The following is a 19367-nucleotide window of genomic DNA, read 5'->3' as shown; positions in this document are numbered from 1 at the left end:
CATTGGTTGATTGCCATGTACAGAGCCCGAGGCCTCAGCAACGGGTCATCCAGCCAGATATAGAGACCGAGCAGATCATGTATTCATTCGGGGACATAGTAAGAAGCTGGTTGGCACATACGGAGACACCCCCCCCCCCCATGCCGATGCCCTTCCATCAAGCACTGTTCCACACTTTGGCAGAGGAGTTAGGCCGAGCGGATAAGGAACGAGGATCCTCCTCAGACGATGCCCCCATTCGGGATGCACGTAAATGGAAAGCACTAAGGAATGATGATTCACTCGAGCGAATTAATCAATAGTTTTCTCAAGGAATCTTGGACGACCCTCTGCCGAAGCACTACACCTTGTTGACAATTGGTGAGTATAACGGAACGACCGATCCAGATGACCACCTGGCCCAGTTTGATAACACAGCCACACTTCATCAGTACACTGACGGAGTGAAGTGTTGGGTCTTCCTCACTACACTTTCTGGGGCAGCGCAGCGTTGGTTCAGAAGAATGTCGATCAGCTCAATTTATAGCTTCAAAGACTTCCGAGCGCCATTCTTACACCACTTCGCTAGCAACCGCCGCTACTAGAAGACGAGCATTAACCTATTTTTCTTGAAATAAGGGCCCAAGGAGGCACTTAGGACCTACATTAAGTGCTTCAACTAGGTGGTCATGGATATTTCATCGGTCTCCTCGGAAATATTGACGAACGCCTTCACCCAAGGGCTTACCAAAGGAGAGTTCTTCTGCTCACTCATCCAGAGGATGCCGAAGGACTTCGGCCACTTGCTCAGGAGGGCCACAGAGTACATAAACATGGAAGATGCCCAAGTAGCAAGAAGAAAGGAGGTGCCAGCTGAATTTGCAGGAGCGCCTGAGCGGCAACCACTAAGCAGCCATCAACCACCCAAGGGGTCCCGATCAGGAAGAGCGCAACAACACCAAGAGCCTCGAACACAGGCTGTACAGCATGTATCAGCCAGTCGTCCAAAAGCTGTAAAAGGCAAGGCATGGATGCCGCTATTCTACTCCTTCCACTAGTCGATGACACACAACACGTGCGACTACTACGACCTGACACCGATAGCTAGCAGACCGGCCCCACTAGGATATCTCCGTCGATCACCATCTCCCGATAGACATCACAGGGGCCGATCAGTCGGGCGAAGGGATGAAGAAAGAACGACTGCCGAACCAAGCCATCATCAAGCCCAGCGGAGGAACAACACAAGTCCTGCCAGAGCTTCTAATGAGTGGAACAGACCCTCGGCTAGAGAGGAAGAAAACAGAAGCAACGCCACTCAAGGAGAAATTGGAATAATCGCCGATGGGCTAACCGACAGTGATTTTAACCGAGCAAGGAAGTCCCACGCTCAGCGACTGGAGATACACGGTGTTGGATATAGCAAGGAGAAGGCTAAAGGACTCGAGATCAGCTTCAGCCCCCGAGACTTAGGAGTGGAGATTCCTCATGATGAAGCCCTGATTATTCGAGCGGTAATAGCTAATTATACTATTCACCAAATGTTTGTTGACACAGGAAGCTCAGTGAATATCATATTCAAGAAGGCGTTCGACTAGCTACAAATTGACTGAAGCGAGTTGTAGCCAATGATGACCCTGCTCTATGGGTTCACCAGTAATGACGTATGACCAATCGGCCAGACACGGCTGGCTATATTGCTCAAGTTTTTGGTGGACAACAAAGTGGGCTAAGTTAAAGGCGATTAGCTGGCTGCTCGGCGATACTACGTTGAGATAGTCAAGTCCGAAGCAAGACTCGCGCAAAACGCCCCTCGCTTGGAAGTGAACGCTATCAGGGAAGAACCTTCCGCACTGGTCTATGAGGAAAAGGAGGAATTCTAAATTCATCCCAGTCAATCGGAGGCCATCACTTTCATCGCTGTCGACCTAACAAAGGAGAAGAAGGAAGAGTTAGTCACCTATCTTAGGCGAAACTACGACATGTTCGCCTGGTTGACCCACAAGCTCCCGGGCATCTCACCAAGTGTAGCTCATCATGAGCTTCACGTTTGACCGGAGACCTGGCCTATGAAATAGAAGAAGAGAGACTTCAGTGTAGAGCAGAACCAGATCATCCGAGCAGAGATAGAAAAATTGCTTGAAGTCGGCCGCATCCGCAAGGTTTAGTTTCCTAACTAGCTCACCAACGTTGTGCTAGTCTCTAAACCAGGCAACAAATAGAAAGTTTGCATCTATTAGTACCCCAAGGTAGTTTTAATGTGATCAATCAAGTCAGGTTATGTCCTATTGGTTTTTAACCCCTGTGTCTAAGTGTGCAGGAACTTAGGAGCACAAGAAATCGAGCAAAAGACGCAACTAGTGAGAAGAACTGCACGGAAGAGAGTCAACGGGGTCTAAGGGAAGAGAAGCTACGGAAGAGTATGTGTGCAGATGAGAAGGAGGTGCGCAGCGTTTCCGAGGGACGAAAAGCTGGAGCGGAAGATTGCTTGAAGGTCGGAAGTTGGGTTCGGATGAACCTGATTCTGGATGGTCGAGATCACCAAGTGAGCAGAGCCAGAGCGGAAGATCTGGACCAATGCGAGTGGGATCGAAGCGGAAGACCCACACCAAAATGTCAACTGGAAGTTGACTTTCTGGTTCGGGCGTCTGGACTCCATGCGCCCGAAACCCTTCCGGGCACCTAGAGCAAAAAAATTATCTATAATGTGATGTGGTTCCTTCCAATACGATGGGGATAAAAGTTTATCCCCTCCTAGGCACCTGAAATCCTTCCAAGTGCCCCGACCAGGACTATAAATACAATCCTAGTCTCAATGGTTCAAAATAACAAGAAAAAGAGAGAAACAACATTTATAATTGATTCAGTTTTAATTTAGTTTTCTAGTTGTGAGAGTTAACTGTTGTAAGAGGCTTCTTTGCTCAGAGGAAAATTTTAGTGAGTTTTACATCTTCTTTGGATTAACAACCTCCCGGGTTGTAACCAAATAATTTCTTTGTGCCTCATTTCTTTTAGTCTTTTAATTATTTTATGCAAGTGTTGATAATTATTAAGCTATAAAGTTCGAGGAAGGTTGTTTTTCTTTGCAGGGCTATTCACCCCCTCTAGTCGACCGCCGAGGGTCCTACAACATTGACTTTCATGATCTGAATAAGGCTTGCTCGAAGGACTTCTCTCCCCTGCCTAGGATAGACCAAATGGTGGACTCCACGGCAGGTTGTTTGCTGATTTGCATGCTCGATGCATATCAAGGTTACCACCAAGTGCTGCTCACCCAGGAGAATCAAGAGAAGGTCAGTTTCATTACTGCCGATGGAACTTATTGTTGGTGCAGTGGGTCCGACAAGAGGGGAGGGGTGAATTGCCTACAAATGAAAAATACCCTCCTCAAACTTTCAACTCTAAAATAATAGCAACAATAATAATAATAAAATAAAATAAAGGAGAATAATAGAAAAGAAAGATGACTCAGCAATTTTGACTTGGTTACAACCAAGAAGGTTGTTAATCCAAGGCGGTTGGAAAGTGCACTAGAAAAGTCTCCTTCACTATAGGCGGAGAAGCCTTTTTACACACTAAGAAAGTACAGAAGTTGCTAGGAATTGAATACTGAGTTGATTGATTAATTTCCTAGCTCCAGGGGCCTTTATATAGCTCCTGGAAAACTTATCTCGAGCCTTGAGGGCGCCTCCAGCCGAGGTGAGCGGATAAAACTTTATCCGTGCGCAAACAATCAAGTTGACCCAGTTGAAGGCGCCTCCAACACTATTGAGGGCACCTTCAATGTTGAGGGCACCTCCAGCAGTGTTGAGGGTGCCTTCAATGTTTAGGGTTCCTTTAACACTGTTGAGGGCGCCTCCAATGGCTTCTTCAGCTTTTCTTCATCTCCACGAAGGCTTCCAAAGTTCTGATCGCTTGGGTGATTGCGGCCAACCGAAATAGAGCTCACCCGAACCCAATTTCTGACCTTCTCCTCGAGTAGGCTTCCGACCCGACTTCTTGTCCCTCGAACGTCGTGTACATTCTTCTCATCCACCGGTGTACTCTTCCACAGTTCTCTCGTCCTTCAGACGCACCGAGCCCGTCAGCTCCCTTCCCGTGTCATCCTTCTCGCTAGCTGTGTCTTCTGCTCGACTTCCTGCGCTCCTAAGCTCCTGCACACATAGACACAGGGATTAAATAACAAGTAGGACCTAACCTAACTTGGTTGATCACATCAAAACAACCACAGGGTCCAATAATCTCCTCCTTTTTGATGTGCATCAACCCAAGTTCAAGTTAGGAAAAAAACAAACAAGTAATTTAACAAAATTACTAAACTAGCATTTTAAGAAAAAAGTTTGCAATAATAAGAAAATTTAAAAAATATTAATTCTGTTAAAACCTAAAACTTCCCCTAAACTTGTCCTATCTCTCCCCCTTTAATCACATCAAAAAACATATGGTAATAATTATCAAGCAAAAATTTTCAAGTTTAAAAATAATTTTCTTAAGTAAATACTCAAGTTTTAAAATAAATCATTTTCAAAATAAATTCTAAGTTAAAAGGAAAAGGTTTTTGCAAAAAAAAATTTAAAAAGAAATGTTCTAAGTAAAGTTGCTAACTTAGGCCAAAAGTATTTTTGAGAATTAGAAAAAAGTTAAGTAAGAAAAAGTTTTCTAATTAATTAAAAACATTTCTAACTAAGGCAATTTTGAAAAATATTTTAAAGCATTATTTACTTTCAATGATTTATCAGTAAGTTAATTAAACATTTTATTTCAATATATTGGCTTCCAAGCAATGGTGAGGCACTAGACCTTCTTGGTTATTGGAGCAACAACCACTTTCTTAGACAAATCTTCAAAAGAAATTAATTGTTTAATTTTTCTTGCTGAAAGCGTTTAACTTTAAAATTAAACTAGAATAGATTTTAGAATCCAATATAGGTTCCTTCCTACTGGATTAATAAAGTACTTAGGGGGTACATAACCTTTGAGAACTTTTCTAAGTTGTCCCTGATGTTTTCTAATATACCAATTCACTTTTCCATATATTCTAAATTTTGATTTTAGAAATTTATTTAAGCATGCATGATCATTTTTAAAATTTTAATTTTCAATTTTCAATTTTTCATTTTCTAACTTTAAATTATCGTACATTTCTAAAGGACATGCTTTTTCTAAATTTAACTTTAATTCACTATTTTTCTTTTCTAATTTAACTAAATCTTTAGTAAGTACTTTAATGAATTGAAAAGATTGCTTGGGAGTTAGTTTACGTACCTGACTTACCTCTATTTCTGATGCTCCCCCTTCATCGCAGCTTTCTTCTTCTAATGATTCTCCCCCTTCATCTATGCTCATCTCTGAGCTGGTTTCTTCAAAGATTTGATGGTTGGCCATTAGTGCTACTCCTGAGAATGCTTCGACTTCTTATTCCTAGGATGACGATTCATCCCATGTAGCCTTCAGACTCTTGCGCTTCGAGGACGTCAGTCTTTTCTACTTTTCCTTTTCGTTGTGCTTTTTCTTCATCTTCGAGCAGTCATCCTTGATGTGTCCTTCCTCATTGCAGTTGTAGCATCGAACCGTCCTTTTGTTGTGTTGATGTTTCCTCGACTGTAATCTAAATTTATTAATTTTAATAAATTTATTTAACTTCCTTACCAATAGTGTTGCTTTAGTTTAATCGATCGACGCTTCGGAGTCAGGATCGTCCATCTTGGCTTGTAGGGCAACGTTGAAGTTTGTCTTCTCTATTTGTTTCGGCTCTATAATTTGAGACTCGTGAAGTTTGAAAGTAGAAAATAAGTTTTCTAAGGTACTTGTTGGGGATCGGACGGCCGGCTTGAAGGGGGGTTGGATAGACGGCACCCCCAAATAAGCGCTTCCTACGTATTTGTTAGCACAGCGGAATACAAACAATACAAATACAAATACGAAAGCTAAAGACTAAGAATGAGAAAGACAAGCAAACCAATTGACACGATCGTTTAACGTGGTTCGGAGATTAGGGCTCCTACTCCACGGCTGTCCGTAAGGTGGACGATCCCGATCCTTCGGTGGATTACTCCCCGGCAAACTCCGGCTAGCTCACGTAGCTCCTTGTGGGTGGAGAAACCTCACCACAACCCTCACAAGAACTCTTTTGACGCTAGGGCACAAGTAGACTACTAATAGAGATTAACCACCTCTATTTCGTCAACTCAAACCAAGCTCCCAAGCTTTGGTTTTATAGGCCACGGGTTAACTGCTAAAACATGCAGTCGACTGCCCTCTGTGGAAATTCGACCGTTACATCCCAACGGCTCGATTCCACACATTTCGCCGCGATGATCGCACCGCGCGATCGCCAAAACATGCGATCGCATGCGCATATGAGCGCGCTACGGGCGCTACAAGATCACGCTACAAGATCGCACAAGAAACCCTAAAAACCTAGGATTTTACTCCGAGTACAATCTCGTGCACTCGTACCTCACCCTTATGACTCACTTGATTCTTCCTTGCAGCTTTGACCTTTTGCCTCAAGCCTACTTCCTTTGGCTCTCGTCCCTGGATGCATTCAAGCCCGCGGCTTGCACCCAATGTCATCCTCATATGCCTCGAAGTCGCTTCCTCGGCCCTTGTCCTCGCTGCCTTGTCCCTCTGATGCTCCATCCTTCACCGGACCCGGCCATCAACTGAGTCATATGTGTATCCCGCAAACCCGCACAACTCAAATACACATATCAAATACAAGTGAACCTAACTTAAACCCTTTGCCCAAACACCAAAACACATGGTCCCGCGGACCATTGGGATTGCTCCAACAATCTCCCCCTTTTTGGTGTTTGGCAATACGTTTAAGTTAGGGAAAACATATAGCAAATAAACATGCTAAAACAAATGGACTTACGTTGCCAAGGCTACACACTTGGACTTACACCGCCGAATGGACTTACGTTGCCAAGGCTACACACTTGGACTTACACTGCCGAATGGACTTACGATGCCAAGGCTACACACTTGGACTTACAACGCCGAAACAATGCACAGGGCTTTTTAAGAACCTATCCCAAGGCTCCCCCTACACCTAAGCTCTCCATTGAGCTAGGATTTTTACAACGGGCTTTTTAAGAACCTATCCCAAGGCTCCCCCTACACAAAGGTACTTTCAGGTTTTCCTAACTAAACCTTACTTCTCCCCCTTTGCCTAACATCCAAAAAGTTCTCCAACAATATCCCAATTATTGAAAACTTGTCATCCAAATGACCCTAAACTCATGTATGTATCACCCATGGATCCCATACATCTATATGAGCTGACCCGGTCAAAATCTAGTGCTGAAAACACTTTCAGACTGGTATCAGTCGACTGCAAGAAGTACCAGTCGACTGCCCCCTGAACAGTGTTACCAGTCGACTGGTAACTGTACCAGTCGACTGGTACACTATTCATGAAAAAATCAGCCTTTTCTGGCCAACTTCAGAAATGCGCCAGAAATTCCACAGACCTCCAAAAATCCCCAAATTTTGTGGAGAGGTCTATTATATCAATATCTACTTGGGAAAAATATATATAAAAATATATCTATCACCAATCCCAAGATTGACACAAAACACAAAACTAGCTAAAAAGTTCAATTGAACCTTGACCTAAAGTCCTAGTTTTGGCTTCCTCTTGATGTATTTGCCCATACTAACCCATAATGCATCCCTAGCATTGATTTATATGGCATCTATACATCCAAAACCAATTATCATGCTATATGACCCCAATTGTCATATTTCTTGCATGAAATACAAACCATGTGTGCCAATTCCCCAGGTTTGAGACTCAAGTCCGTCTCTAAACCACTTGGCACACTCCATGGCTCCTCTAGACCCCCAAGTAGAACCCACCTGAGATCCATTGGCCATGGGTCCCAAATTGACTCTTTGAGCTCCCCCTAGAGCTCTTAACCTTAGCCACCTCCCTTGGTGACTCATCTATTATGACCAAACCACAATGATGTCCCTTAGAAGATCTCCTTATCTTCTTGACCTTGGACATATCATCCTTGCCATAATCATATGCAACCCTAGCATATTTCTTTTTATTGGCCTTGGATGACTCTCCCTTGCCCTTATCATGTGCCACCCTAGCACATGGTCTCCTTTTAACCTTGGAGGGATTAGATCGGTATCCCAAACCCGATCTATCATTGTTGGGTCTTTGGCTACCCAACATCATCCTTAATTCCTTAGATCCAACATTGAATCTCTTAAGGAATTGTTCTAACTTATCAAGCTTTCCCCTTAAAGCTTGATTCTCCTTCTCTAGGTTTCTAACCCTAGAGTTAATTTGTCCAAATTGGACATTCCTAGACCTACCCTTTCTAGGCATATGTCTCCCCTTCTTAGGATTAATGCCTTGGGTCTCCTTAGGTCTACTATTTCTTTGTTTATCATGCATTGGTCTTCTAGGGTTTTGATCTACAATTACCCTACTCCTATCATGATATCTAAATCCAAAATTTTTCATTGCTACATAATGATAATCATTATTTCTCCTAGCATGCATGGGAAGATAAGAATTTGAATTTGAATTACACTTCAAATTAGGGTATACCTCCCTTACCCTTGAAGCTCCCCCTTGACTTGAGCTCCTCTTCTTCTTCTCCCACTTCTTTAGATGCTCCAACTTCTTGAACTCTCCCTTCCTTGAGCATCTTGTGTGGTAGTGTCCAAGTTCTCCACACGTGAAGCATCTAATGTGCTTCTTCTCCTTCTTCTTCCTACAACTCAAATTAGATTCTAAAGGAATTGAATTGAGTTTAGGAGATACCTTCTTCTTACTCATTGGACACCTACTCTTGTAGTGTCCCTTCTCATTACATCCGAAGCAAATTATGTTGTTCTTTGACTTCACTTCGATGGAGGTGCTTGCTATGTTTACTTCCAAGACTTCATCTTCTTCACTTGTCTTGGAATTTTCTTCAATTCTTGAGGATGTAGATGATACCTCATCTTCCTTCTCCTCCTCGGATATTGAGTGTGACTCAACTTCCGTTTGCTCCACCTCCTCTTCTTGAGTTACTAAACCCAACTCCTTGGGCTCCACATCCGATTGGTCCTTCTTCTCCTCTTGGACCACTTCATCACTTTCTTCGGATTTTTCTTCTTCTTCTTGTGTAGGCAAAAATTCCTCCCATGGAAATTTCTTCACTTTACTCCACAATTCATGGGCATTCTCATATTTACCTACACCACTTATCACATTAGGAGGCAATAAATCAATTAAAATTGCTATTACCTTTGAGTTTGCCTCCGACCGTGAGGTTTGCTCCTCCGTCCAATGTCGTGTTCGGAGCTTCTTTCCCTTCTTGTCTCTTGGGACTTCGAACGGGTACTTGATCACCATCATTGTATCCCAATCCGTGTCGAAGAAGACTTCCATCTTCATCATCCAAAATGTGATGTCCCCAAGGCTTCCTCCTTCAAACTTTGGCGGTTCTATCAAGCCGGTCATCTTGTGCTTCCTTGGCGGTTAGTCCAACGGAGAGCGTCCTCGCTCTGATACCACTTGTTGGGGATCGGACGGCCGGCTTGAAGGGGGGTTGGATAGACGGCACCCCCAAATAAGCGCTTCCTACGTATTTGTTAGCACAGCGGAATACAAACAATACAAATACAAATACGAAAGCTAAAGACTAAGAATGAGAAAGACAAGCAAACCAATTGACACGATCGTTTAACGTGGTTCGGAGATTAGGGCTCCTACTCCACGGCTGTCCGTAAGGTGGACGATCCCGATCCTTCGGTGGATTACTCCCCGGCAAACTCCGGCTAGCTCACGTAGCTCCTTGTGGGTGGAGAAACCTCACCACAACCCTCTCAAGAACTCTTTTGACGCTAGGGCACAAGTAGACTACTAATAGAGATTAACCACCTCTATTTCGTCAACTCAAACCAAGCTCCCAAGCTTTGGTTTTATAGGCCACGGGTTAGAAAACCCCGCCTACCAGTCGACTGCTAAAACATGCAGTCGATCGCCTCTGTGAAATTCGACCGTTACATCCCAACGGCTCGATTCCAGTCGACTGGTCACAGTACCGATCGACTGCTCCACACTGGTCGAGCGAACAGAAGCATTCTGTTTACTCCCAGTCGACTGCACAGTCGACTACACCTCACCCTTATGACTCACTTGATTCTTCCTTTGCAGCTTTGACCTTTTGCCTTCAAGCCTACTTCCTTTGGCTCTCGTCCCTCGGATGCATTCAAGCCCGCGGCTCGTACCCAATGCCATCCTTCGCGTATGCCTCGAAGTCGCTTCCCTCGGCCCTTGTCCTCGCTGCCTTGTCCACGGTCCCTCGGATGCTCCATCCTTCACCGGACCCGAAGCCATCAACCTGAGTCATATGTGTATCCTGCAAACCTGCACAACTCAAATACACATATCAAATACAAGGGTGAACCTAACTTAAACCCTTTGCCCAAACACCAAAACACATGGTCCCGCGGACCATTGGGATTGCTCCAACAGTACTTACCTCAAAGTCCTTAGAAATGTAATAAGCATCTACTAAGGACGCCCACTCTGGAGTTCTTGGGAAGACGTTGAGTGCATACCGAATAGAATCTGGGTTCGTTACCGATTCTCCGAGATTGGTCAGTTGAGTTATCTGCTCCTTTATCCTTGCTTGGAGTTGCTCTACCTTTTCGTCGTTGTTCATCCGGAGATTTGTCAGCTGAGTCCGGAGGATGTCGCGCCTTGCTAGTTTCGCTTTTGAGGTACCTTCATGGAGCTCCAGGAATTTTTTCCAGAGGTCTCTGGCGGAGTCGTAGCTTCCGATTTGACTTACCTCCTGGGGCGGCAGGACGTTGAGAAGGTGAAATTCTACCTTTTCGTTGGCCACGAAATCGGCTTGCTCCTTTTTCATCCATTGGTACTCTTCTTTATCTTTTGGGACTGAAAAACCATATTTCATTGTCAGTAAAATATCAAAATCTGTTTTAAAACAATACTTCCATTCTTCGCTTGCATGTAGCGAAGTCTCTGTCGAATTTTGGGGGTTGAATGCTTGTTCCGGCCATCGTCTTGATCTTTGTGCTTCAGTCGGCGGTTAGTCCTCCTAAGGCAGTCTTGCTCTGATACCAATTATTAGTGCAGCGGGGCGGGGAAGAGGGGAGGGGTGAATTGTCTGCAAATGAAAAGTACCCTTCTCAAACTTTCAACTCCAAAATAATAGCAACAACAACAATAATAATAATAAAATAAAGGAGAATAACATAAAAGAAAGAAGACTCAACGATTTTGACTTGGTTACAACCAAGAAGGTTGTTCATATAAGGCGGTTGGAAAGTGCACTAGAAAAGTCTCCTTCACTGTAGGCGGAGAAGCTTTTTTACATACTAAGATAGTATAGAAGTTGCTAGGAATTGAATACTAAGTTGATTGATTAGTTTCCTAGCTCCAGGGGCCTTTATATAGCTCCTGGAAAACTTATCTCGAGCCTTGAGGGCGCCTCCAGTCGAGGTGAGTGGATAAAACTTTATCCGTGCGCAAACGGTCGAGTTGACCCAGTTAAAGGCGCTTTCAACACTATTGAGGGCGCCTTCAATGTTGAGGGTCGACTCCGGTCGAGCGATTTGAAGATGAATCTGGATAGTGCAGTAATCTGCCCAGTCAGCCATTGAGCACGGGGTGGGGGCATGTCTTGTAACGCCTTCACCTTGCTAGGATTCACCTCGATTCCCCATTCGGTGATGATGTATCCAAGGAAGCGACCACTTCTTGCTCCAAACAAGCACTTGTTCGGGTTTAGCTTTATCCTATACGCCCTTAGGTTTCGGCAAGTTTCTTCGATGTTTGCACAAAGGTCAGCGCCTTGGAGGGATTTTATTAATATATCATCGACATATACCTCCATGTTGCGGCCGATCTGCTGGCAAAATACCTTGTTCATCAGTCTCTGGTAGGTGGCGTCGAGATTCTTCAATCCGAACGACATGACATTATAGCAATAAGTGTTGGACCCCGTGGTTGTTTTGATGTGATCAACAAAATTAGGTTAGGTCCTGCTTGTTATTTGATCCCTGTGTCTAAGTGTGCAGGAGCTTAGGAGCGTAACAAATCGAGCGGAAGACGCAGCTAGCGAGAAGGACTACACGAGAAGGAAGCCGACGGGCTCGGTGCGTCCGAAGGATGAGAGAGCTGTGAAAAAGTACACCGGTGGACGAGAAGAACGTGCACGACGTTCAAGGGACGAGAAGCTGGGTTGGAAGCCTGCTGGAGGAGAATGCCAGAAATTGAGTTCGGGTGAGCCCTATTTTGGTTGGCCGCAATCACCCAAGCAATCAGAACCTCGGAAGAAGAAAACAAGTCAAAAAGAGCTGGAAAAGCTAGCTAGAGGCGCTTTCAACGAAGTGCTGAAGGCGCCTGCACTGCTTGCAGTCTTGGAGGCGCCTTCAAGGCCATTGAAGGCACCTTCGACCCAGTCTAGATGACTGTTTCAAGTTCAGATAAAGTTCTATCCGCTGACTCGGCTGGAGGCGCCCTCAACCCCTTTGGAGGTGCCCTCAAGGCTCGAGATAAGTTTTCCAAGAGCTATATAAAGGCCCCTGGAGTTAGGAAATTATTCAATCAACTTAGTATTCAATTCCTAGCAACTTCTGTACTTTCTTAGTATGTAAAAAGGCTTCTTCGTCTATAGTGAAGGAGACTTTTCTAGTGCACTTTCCAACCGCCTTGGATTAATAACCTTCTTGGTTGTAACCAAGTCAAAATCGCTGAGTCTTCTTTCTTTTCCATTATTCTCCTTTATTTTATTTTCTTATTATTATTGTTCCTATTATTTTAGAGTTGAAAGTTTGAGGAGGGTACTTTTCATTTGCAGGCAATTCACCCCTCCCCTCTTGTCGGCCCCGCTGCACCAACAAAGGTATCCACGGTATCTTGTCCATTCGACCAATGGGGCATGGATATCGTTGATCCATTTCCAATGGTGACCAGTTAGCACAAATTTCTACTTATCACGGTAGATTATTTCTCAAAGTGGATGGAGGCCAAGCCGCAAGCTAAGATAACTGAACACATGGTCATCAAGTTCATATGGAAGAATATCCTATGTCGGTTTGGCATCCTTGCTGGCTCGTCTTGAATAATGGGAGGCAGTTCGCTGGAAGGAGACTCAAGGAGTGGTATGATGACTATGGCATTACGCAGACTTTCACCTCAGTGGCCTATTCTTAGAGCAACGACCAGGTGGAAGTCACCAACCAGGAATCCTTAGGGGTTTACGAGCTCAACTCGACCATGCTAGAGGCAACTAGGTCGATGAGCTCCCAAGCATCTTGTGGTCTCATCGTACCACATCAAGAGAGGTGACTTGCATCACACCATTCCACCTGGTGTATGGCGGTGAGGCGGTGGTTCCAGTGGAAGTCAGAGTAGAGTGTGATTAGGTGCAGCTCTACGACGATGGAAACGCCGAGCGGAGGCTCATAGAGCTCGACCTAGTGGATGAAGAATGGGATAAGGCCGCCTTCCGGCTGATGGCGTACAGACAACGCATGAAGAAAAACTACAATTGAAGGGTGATTCCAAGGTCATTTTAGGTCGGCGACCTGGTTTAGAAAAGAGTGAAGTCAGTCGGCAACGTCACCAAATTGGAGGCTCCATAGGGAGGACCTTTTAAATTCATTCAGAAGCTCCTCTTGGGAGCCTATTACATGCAGGACGAGGATGGGAGAAAGCTCGAGCATCCTTGGAGCGTGAACCATCTCCAGCCATATAGGGTCGGGTGAAAAGTGCGTCGTTAAATCCGAATGTACTTGTGTAAGTGTATGTCTTGTGGATGAAGGAAGACAATAAATAAAAATCCTAAGTGTTCCATACTCTTATGATGTTCGACCAAGTTAAAAGTTGAGTGGCAACTTTAAACCTCTGTCTACGTCAACAATCGAGCGGCGACTTTAATCCCCTATCTATGTCAACAGTCGAACGGTGACGTTAAACTCCTATCTCCCTCAATAGTCGAGTGGCGATTTTAAACCTCTGTCTTCCTCAACAGTTGAATAGCAACTTTAATCCTAGTCTACGCCAACAGTCGAGCAGCGACTATAAATCCTAGTCTGCGTCAACAATCGAGCGGTGACTATAAATCATAGTCGGGATCAACAGTTGAGCGGCGACTATAAACTCTTGTCTACGCCTTCAATCGTCGAGCGACAACTATAAATCCTTGTTTACACCTTCAACAGTCGAGCGACGACTATAAATCTTCATCTACACCTTCAACAATCGAGTGGCGACTATAAACCCTTATCTACACCTTTAACAGTCGAATGACAACTACAAGATAATGAAATGCTAAAGTTAGTATAGACAAATAAGTTAAGTTTATTTACAAGTTTATTTTCTTAATATTACAGTATTTAAAAAATACTAAAAAGAAAAATAAAAAAAATCTAGTCTTTTCAAATTAAGCAACATTCGATGGTTTTCGCCCATTTCTCTCAAGAAAACCTTCTAAAACTATTCTTTTTTTATATTCAGCTGAGTCCATATCGATCATTTTTGATGAATTTTTTTCTCCATCATCACAAGGTGTTGTAGCTCTCGCTAGTTGCAATACGCAGAAGCATGAGCATAACCAAATTATAGCAATGCCGCGACCTAGAAACGTCACCATAGCCAAAGTGATTGTCATGATCCCAACTCCAATAGATGGATCAAGCTTCCCCGGTAGACTCACAATCTTGTGTGGCTTTGGCTCATTGTTGTGAGGCCTTTTTTGAATTGGAAGAGAGTTTTGAGTAGGCAAAGCTTGTGTTATGCTGATGTCATCTTTTATTTGAGTTTGAAAGAGATTTAGATGTTCATTCTTGTCACCATTCTTGTTTCCATTATTGTTGTCATCTCGATCCTATTGCAACACAATAAAACATAGCTATATTCATTGAATTCATATTTTAGTATAAAAATGGATAGGTTTAGTTACATCTAAGATACTATTAAAAATTAAATCTCATAGAATATGAATGTGCATTTAATTATTAAATTTATATTTACTGATAAAAATGATATTGCTATCAAATTTTATTATTTAAATTGTATTCTATATGATACTATTATATGTGATGCCTTCAAATTTATCATAATGGACTACACATGCAAATCAACTTTTAGCCCCAATCTCTTATATAAATTTGTAGTAAACAAAAGGTATTTAAATAATTGAAGCAAATTAATATTGATTCATTTTTAGGAAAAGATAGCTTTGACAAGGTATTCTAATGATAAGTCTTATAAAAACCTTTAATCAGCTCAGTCATGAACCAACTTATAGCCATCTACCATAGGTGTATATTAGCAATGTCATTAGCAGACTATTAGTTAGGTATAATATCAATAAGAATATTTTACTGAACCGCTGTGTAGATTTCTATATTACTCATTTCACATATCAAGATTTCAGAATTTTAAAAATACGTAGTACATTCTCATTATGCCTCCTTTTTAATCATCAGTCGATTGCTAATTTGCCATCAGTTGACTGTTATAAGTAATTGAGTGCATCAGTCGATTTATAAATTTATTGTGCTAGATTTGTGATTAGCAATTTACTGTCTATAACTCATCAATTGACTACTTAGTTTCATGGTTACACTCAGAATGATATAAAGAGTTATTTGAGGTATTTTGAGGTGCCTAAGGCTATCAAAGAGTTTTGGCCAAAACTCATTAATAACTTTAGGAACCTCAAAATTATTTCAAACTAGGACTATTACACTCCTAGAAGGCTACTGAATATAACTATGCCTTTAGAGATAGATTCCAGAATCTAGAGATATAAAATTTTGAAACCTTCACAACCTTAAGATAATTTAATACAAGCTTATTAAAGCGTATAAAGTTGTCATATTTACTCACTAAAACCATCTAAGGGTTCATAAGATTCCTTTGGTCCATACCATATAAAGATTTTGAAAATTTGAACATTGTAGGGTCATCTTCGAATTTTGACCAAAATTCATTAATAGTCTTAAGAACTTCAAAATCACTTCAAATTAAAACCATTATACTCTTGGGAGCCTCCTAAGTGTAATAATATCCTCAAACTTTGATTCCACATTCTATCCATTGAAATATATAATATTTTAAAATATTCACAATCTTAAAACAATTTGATACAATCTCATTAAAGGGTTTATTCCTATCATACTTAATTACCAACACTATAAAAGGGTTCCAAGGACTTCCACTCCCCTGATTTAGATTATGTTAAGATTTTAAAATTTTAAACATATATAGTCAGCAAAACTCATTGATAATTTTATCAAAACCATGAAGGTTTTAAAAACTCACATATCTTAATTTATGCTATGAAATCTTGGTATTAGGACATAATTGCACTTAGGAGGCTCCCAAGAGTGTAATGATCCTTATAATTTGAAGTAATTGTGAAGTTCCCAAGGTTATCAATGAATTTTAGATAAAACTTATTTGATGACCCTACAATATCCGGAATTTTAAAATCTTAACATGGTCTGAACTATACGAGTCTTAAGAACCTTTTGGTGGTGTTGGTGAGTACGTATGACAAATCTAAATATTTTAATAAGTTTGTGCCAAATTGTCTTAAAATTGTGAAGATTTCAAAAACTCGCATCTATCAATTTAGGTTATGAAATTTATGTCTGAGAGCATGGTTATACTGAGGAAACACTTAGGAGTATAATGATTTTAATTTAAAGTGATTATGAAATTCCTAAGATAGTTAATAAATTTTGACTAAAATTTATTGATGACCTTATAATGTCTAAAATTTTAAAGTCTTAATATGGTATGAACAAATAGAGTCTTAGAAATTTTTTGATGGTGTTGGTAAGTATGATAAACCTAGATTCTTTAATGAGGTTGTGCCAAAAATTCTTAAGGTAGTGAAGATTTTAAAAATCCATAACTCTCAATTTAAGATGTGGAATCTAGGTACGATGACATGATTACGCTCTAGAGACTTCTATGAGTAATAATCTTGATTTAAAATAATTTTGAGGTTTCTAAAGCCGCTAATAAGTTTTGGCTAAAACTTGTTAATGACTATGTGTCAGAAATTTCAAGATTTTAATATAGTTGAATCATGGAAGCCTTTGGAATCCTTTAATGATGTTGATGAGTAAGTATAACAAGTATGTATCTTTTTAATCAGTTTATTCCAAATTGTCTTAAGGTTGTGAGTCTTTTAAAAATCCACACACCTCAATTTAGGTTGTGGAATTTATGTTTAAGGGCATGGTTATACTTAAGAAGCTCACAAGAGCATAAAAATAGTCATGGTTTGAATTGATTCTAAGATTTCTAAAATTATTAACAAAAACACTTCAAATTAAATTCATTACACTCCTATTAACCATACTCATAAATTTTATAGTCTAAATAGAGAGACATGAGTATTTTAAATTGACAAAACAAGCTGTGTAATGGTCATATCAAAGTACAAAAGGGTAATGGTCATATCAAAGTACAAAAGGATTAGTAATCGACTTGAATTGGTGACCATCAATTACTTATCACAAACCTAGTGGTTTGTATAATAAATTTAGAAATCGACGGTTATATTTGACTATCTAAAGCAGTTGGTTGATGGTGAATTAGTAGTTAAGTGATGATAAAAAAAGGGAGCGTAAAGAGAATGTACTATGCATTTTCAAAAATTTAAAATTTTAATATCCGAAATGAGTAATATAAAACCTACCTACACGTTCAGTAAAATATTATATTAATAATAATACTTTTAAAAAAATAACAAAATTCCTGCATGCATAGGTTAGCGACGCGACGTGTGGGGCAAACCTACTCGATTTTCTGCGTGGGGACCACAGGCGCTTCTATCCGACGTGGAAGGAATATTCCGTCATTGTAAATCAGACAGTTACTACAATAACAATAACCGCGTAGACGGCTTCACGATTCGTGCTAGTGCGAGAACGGACGGATGGAAGAAGAGAGAGAGAAATGGAGGTTACCTCGGCCGAAGACTTCTTGGGCCGGCTCTCATCGCCGTCCCGGACCGGCCTCGATCTGGCCGGAGAATGAGCCAGGACCTTCTTCTTCTCGCGACCGCCGGCGGCGGGCGGCTGCACGTCGGAGTCGTTGACCCGAGGGCCGCCGAAGCAGAAGAGCCCCGAGCAGGAGCGTCTGTTACTGCGCTTCTCCGACTTCATAATACTCCTCGAGCAGGGGAACCACAAGAAGAACGCAGAAGAGAAGGCAGGGAATTGCTTTCCCGGACTTGCTCGTCCATAATAAAGCTCGAGGGGGTTCAATTTTTTCAAAGTCAACGAAAAGGAAAGACAATTTTGTTCCTGGTAATCAGTGAAAGCTCTGTTCGAAGACTCTCAGATTGCTTAGGATTCGAAATGAATGTTTGATTGATCTGTTTGAGGGTGTTGGATAGTTTGAAGATTAGAGATGCCATTGGAGATTGGTTTTTGGGGATATCCTGTTGACGAAGGAATCATAAGTCAATTCTACCTACCCAATCCAGACTCCTTGTTTGATAGGTAATTAATTATATATATATATATATATATATGAAGACAATTATTTCAGATGCAGAAACATTCTCAGGAAGCTTGAAATAGAAGATCTGCATGGGATTTGGAGAGGTTGAATGATAACAGCAGAGGTGATGGATGAGGTGCTCAGGCATTGAACAGGTTTGGTTGTGCAGAAATAAAACCAAAGAAGAAGAAAAAATGGCCAAAACTTCTATGCAAATGCAATCCATTAATATCTATCATGTAGATATAAGGGTTAATTAATTAGGCAAAATTCAAGAGTACTCTTTTTTTTGTTGAATTAATCAAAAAGAGGTCTTTTTTATTAATCATCACAACAACATCCCCTCTTTTTTTTTTTTTTTTAATATGAATTATCCTTTCTTATAGCATTATAATTTATAACGCTACAGCACGTGCTTAGGTATTGATCAATAACACTGTAATGTAATGTCGTAGCAATTATGTATCACAAATGTTGCAATATGTGTATAGGTGATTTATTTTTTATGACCTGATAATCTATCGGAGATATTAGATCTCAGATTGTCTAACAAGGGATGAGCTGCTTGAGATGATTAAATTGTATGGAAGACCGGATTATCTTGTATGATTGACTGCTAAGTCTGAGTGTAGAGTCCGAGTCAACTGAGTTTGATTAGCGAGTCCGACTCAGGGTGATGATTCAACCGACCGTCGAGTACCGAGTCTCGAGTTGCCAAGTGTTGAGTGTTGAGACTAACTTGAATAAATTTTGTCCCAACTGATCTGACATTCGATATGCACAAGTCGTATACAAGTCAAGTTGATTCAATACAAATCCGGACATTATATTTGCACCCCCTATACATCCACGTATGAAAGAGAATTTTCCC

The 19367-nt window shown here is 41.5% G+C and overlaps 1 protein-coding gene across 3 annotated transcripts in view; it reads right to left on the bottom strand.

Moving 5' to 3' along the window:
- LOC121974829 (nicotinate-nucleotide pyrophosphorylase [carboxylating], chloroplastic-like) overlaps positions 1–18439 on the bottom strand; it is a 41549-nt gene extending 23110 nt beyond the window's left edge. For 2 of the 3 annotated variants that reach the window (XM_042526088.1, XM_042526087.1), the window contains exon 1: positions 17959–18439. In XM_042526088.1, coding sequence (XP_042382022.1) covers positions 17959–18156 — 198 coding nt within the window. In that variant the 5' untranslated portion in view covers positions 18157–18439. Of the gene's footprint in view, positions 1–12838; positions 14856–17958 lie in introns of those variants that run through there. The other variant, XM_042526086.1, reaches the window with a different exon arrangement.
- Between the last annotated feature and the right edge of the window lie 928 nt (positions 18440–19367).

Source organism: Zingiber officinale, chromosome 4B, assembly GCF_018446385.1.
Source record: "Zingiber officinale cultivar Zhangliang chromosome 4B, Zo_v1.1, whole genome shotgun sequence".
Taxonomy (NCBI): Eukaryota; Viridiplantae; Streptophyta; class Magnoliopsida; order Zingiberales; family Zingiberaceae; genus Zingiber; species Zingiber officinale.
Note: the sequence above shows the minus strand (reverse complement) of the source record. Positions and strands in the feature narration are given on the sequence as shown.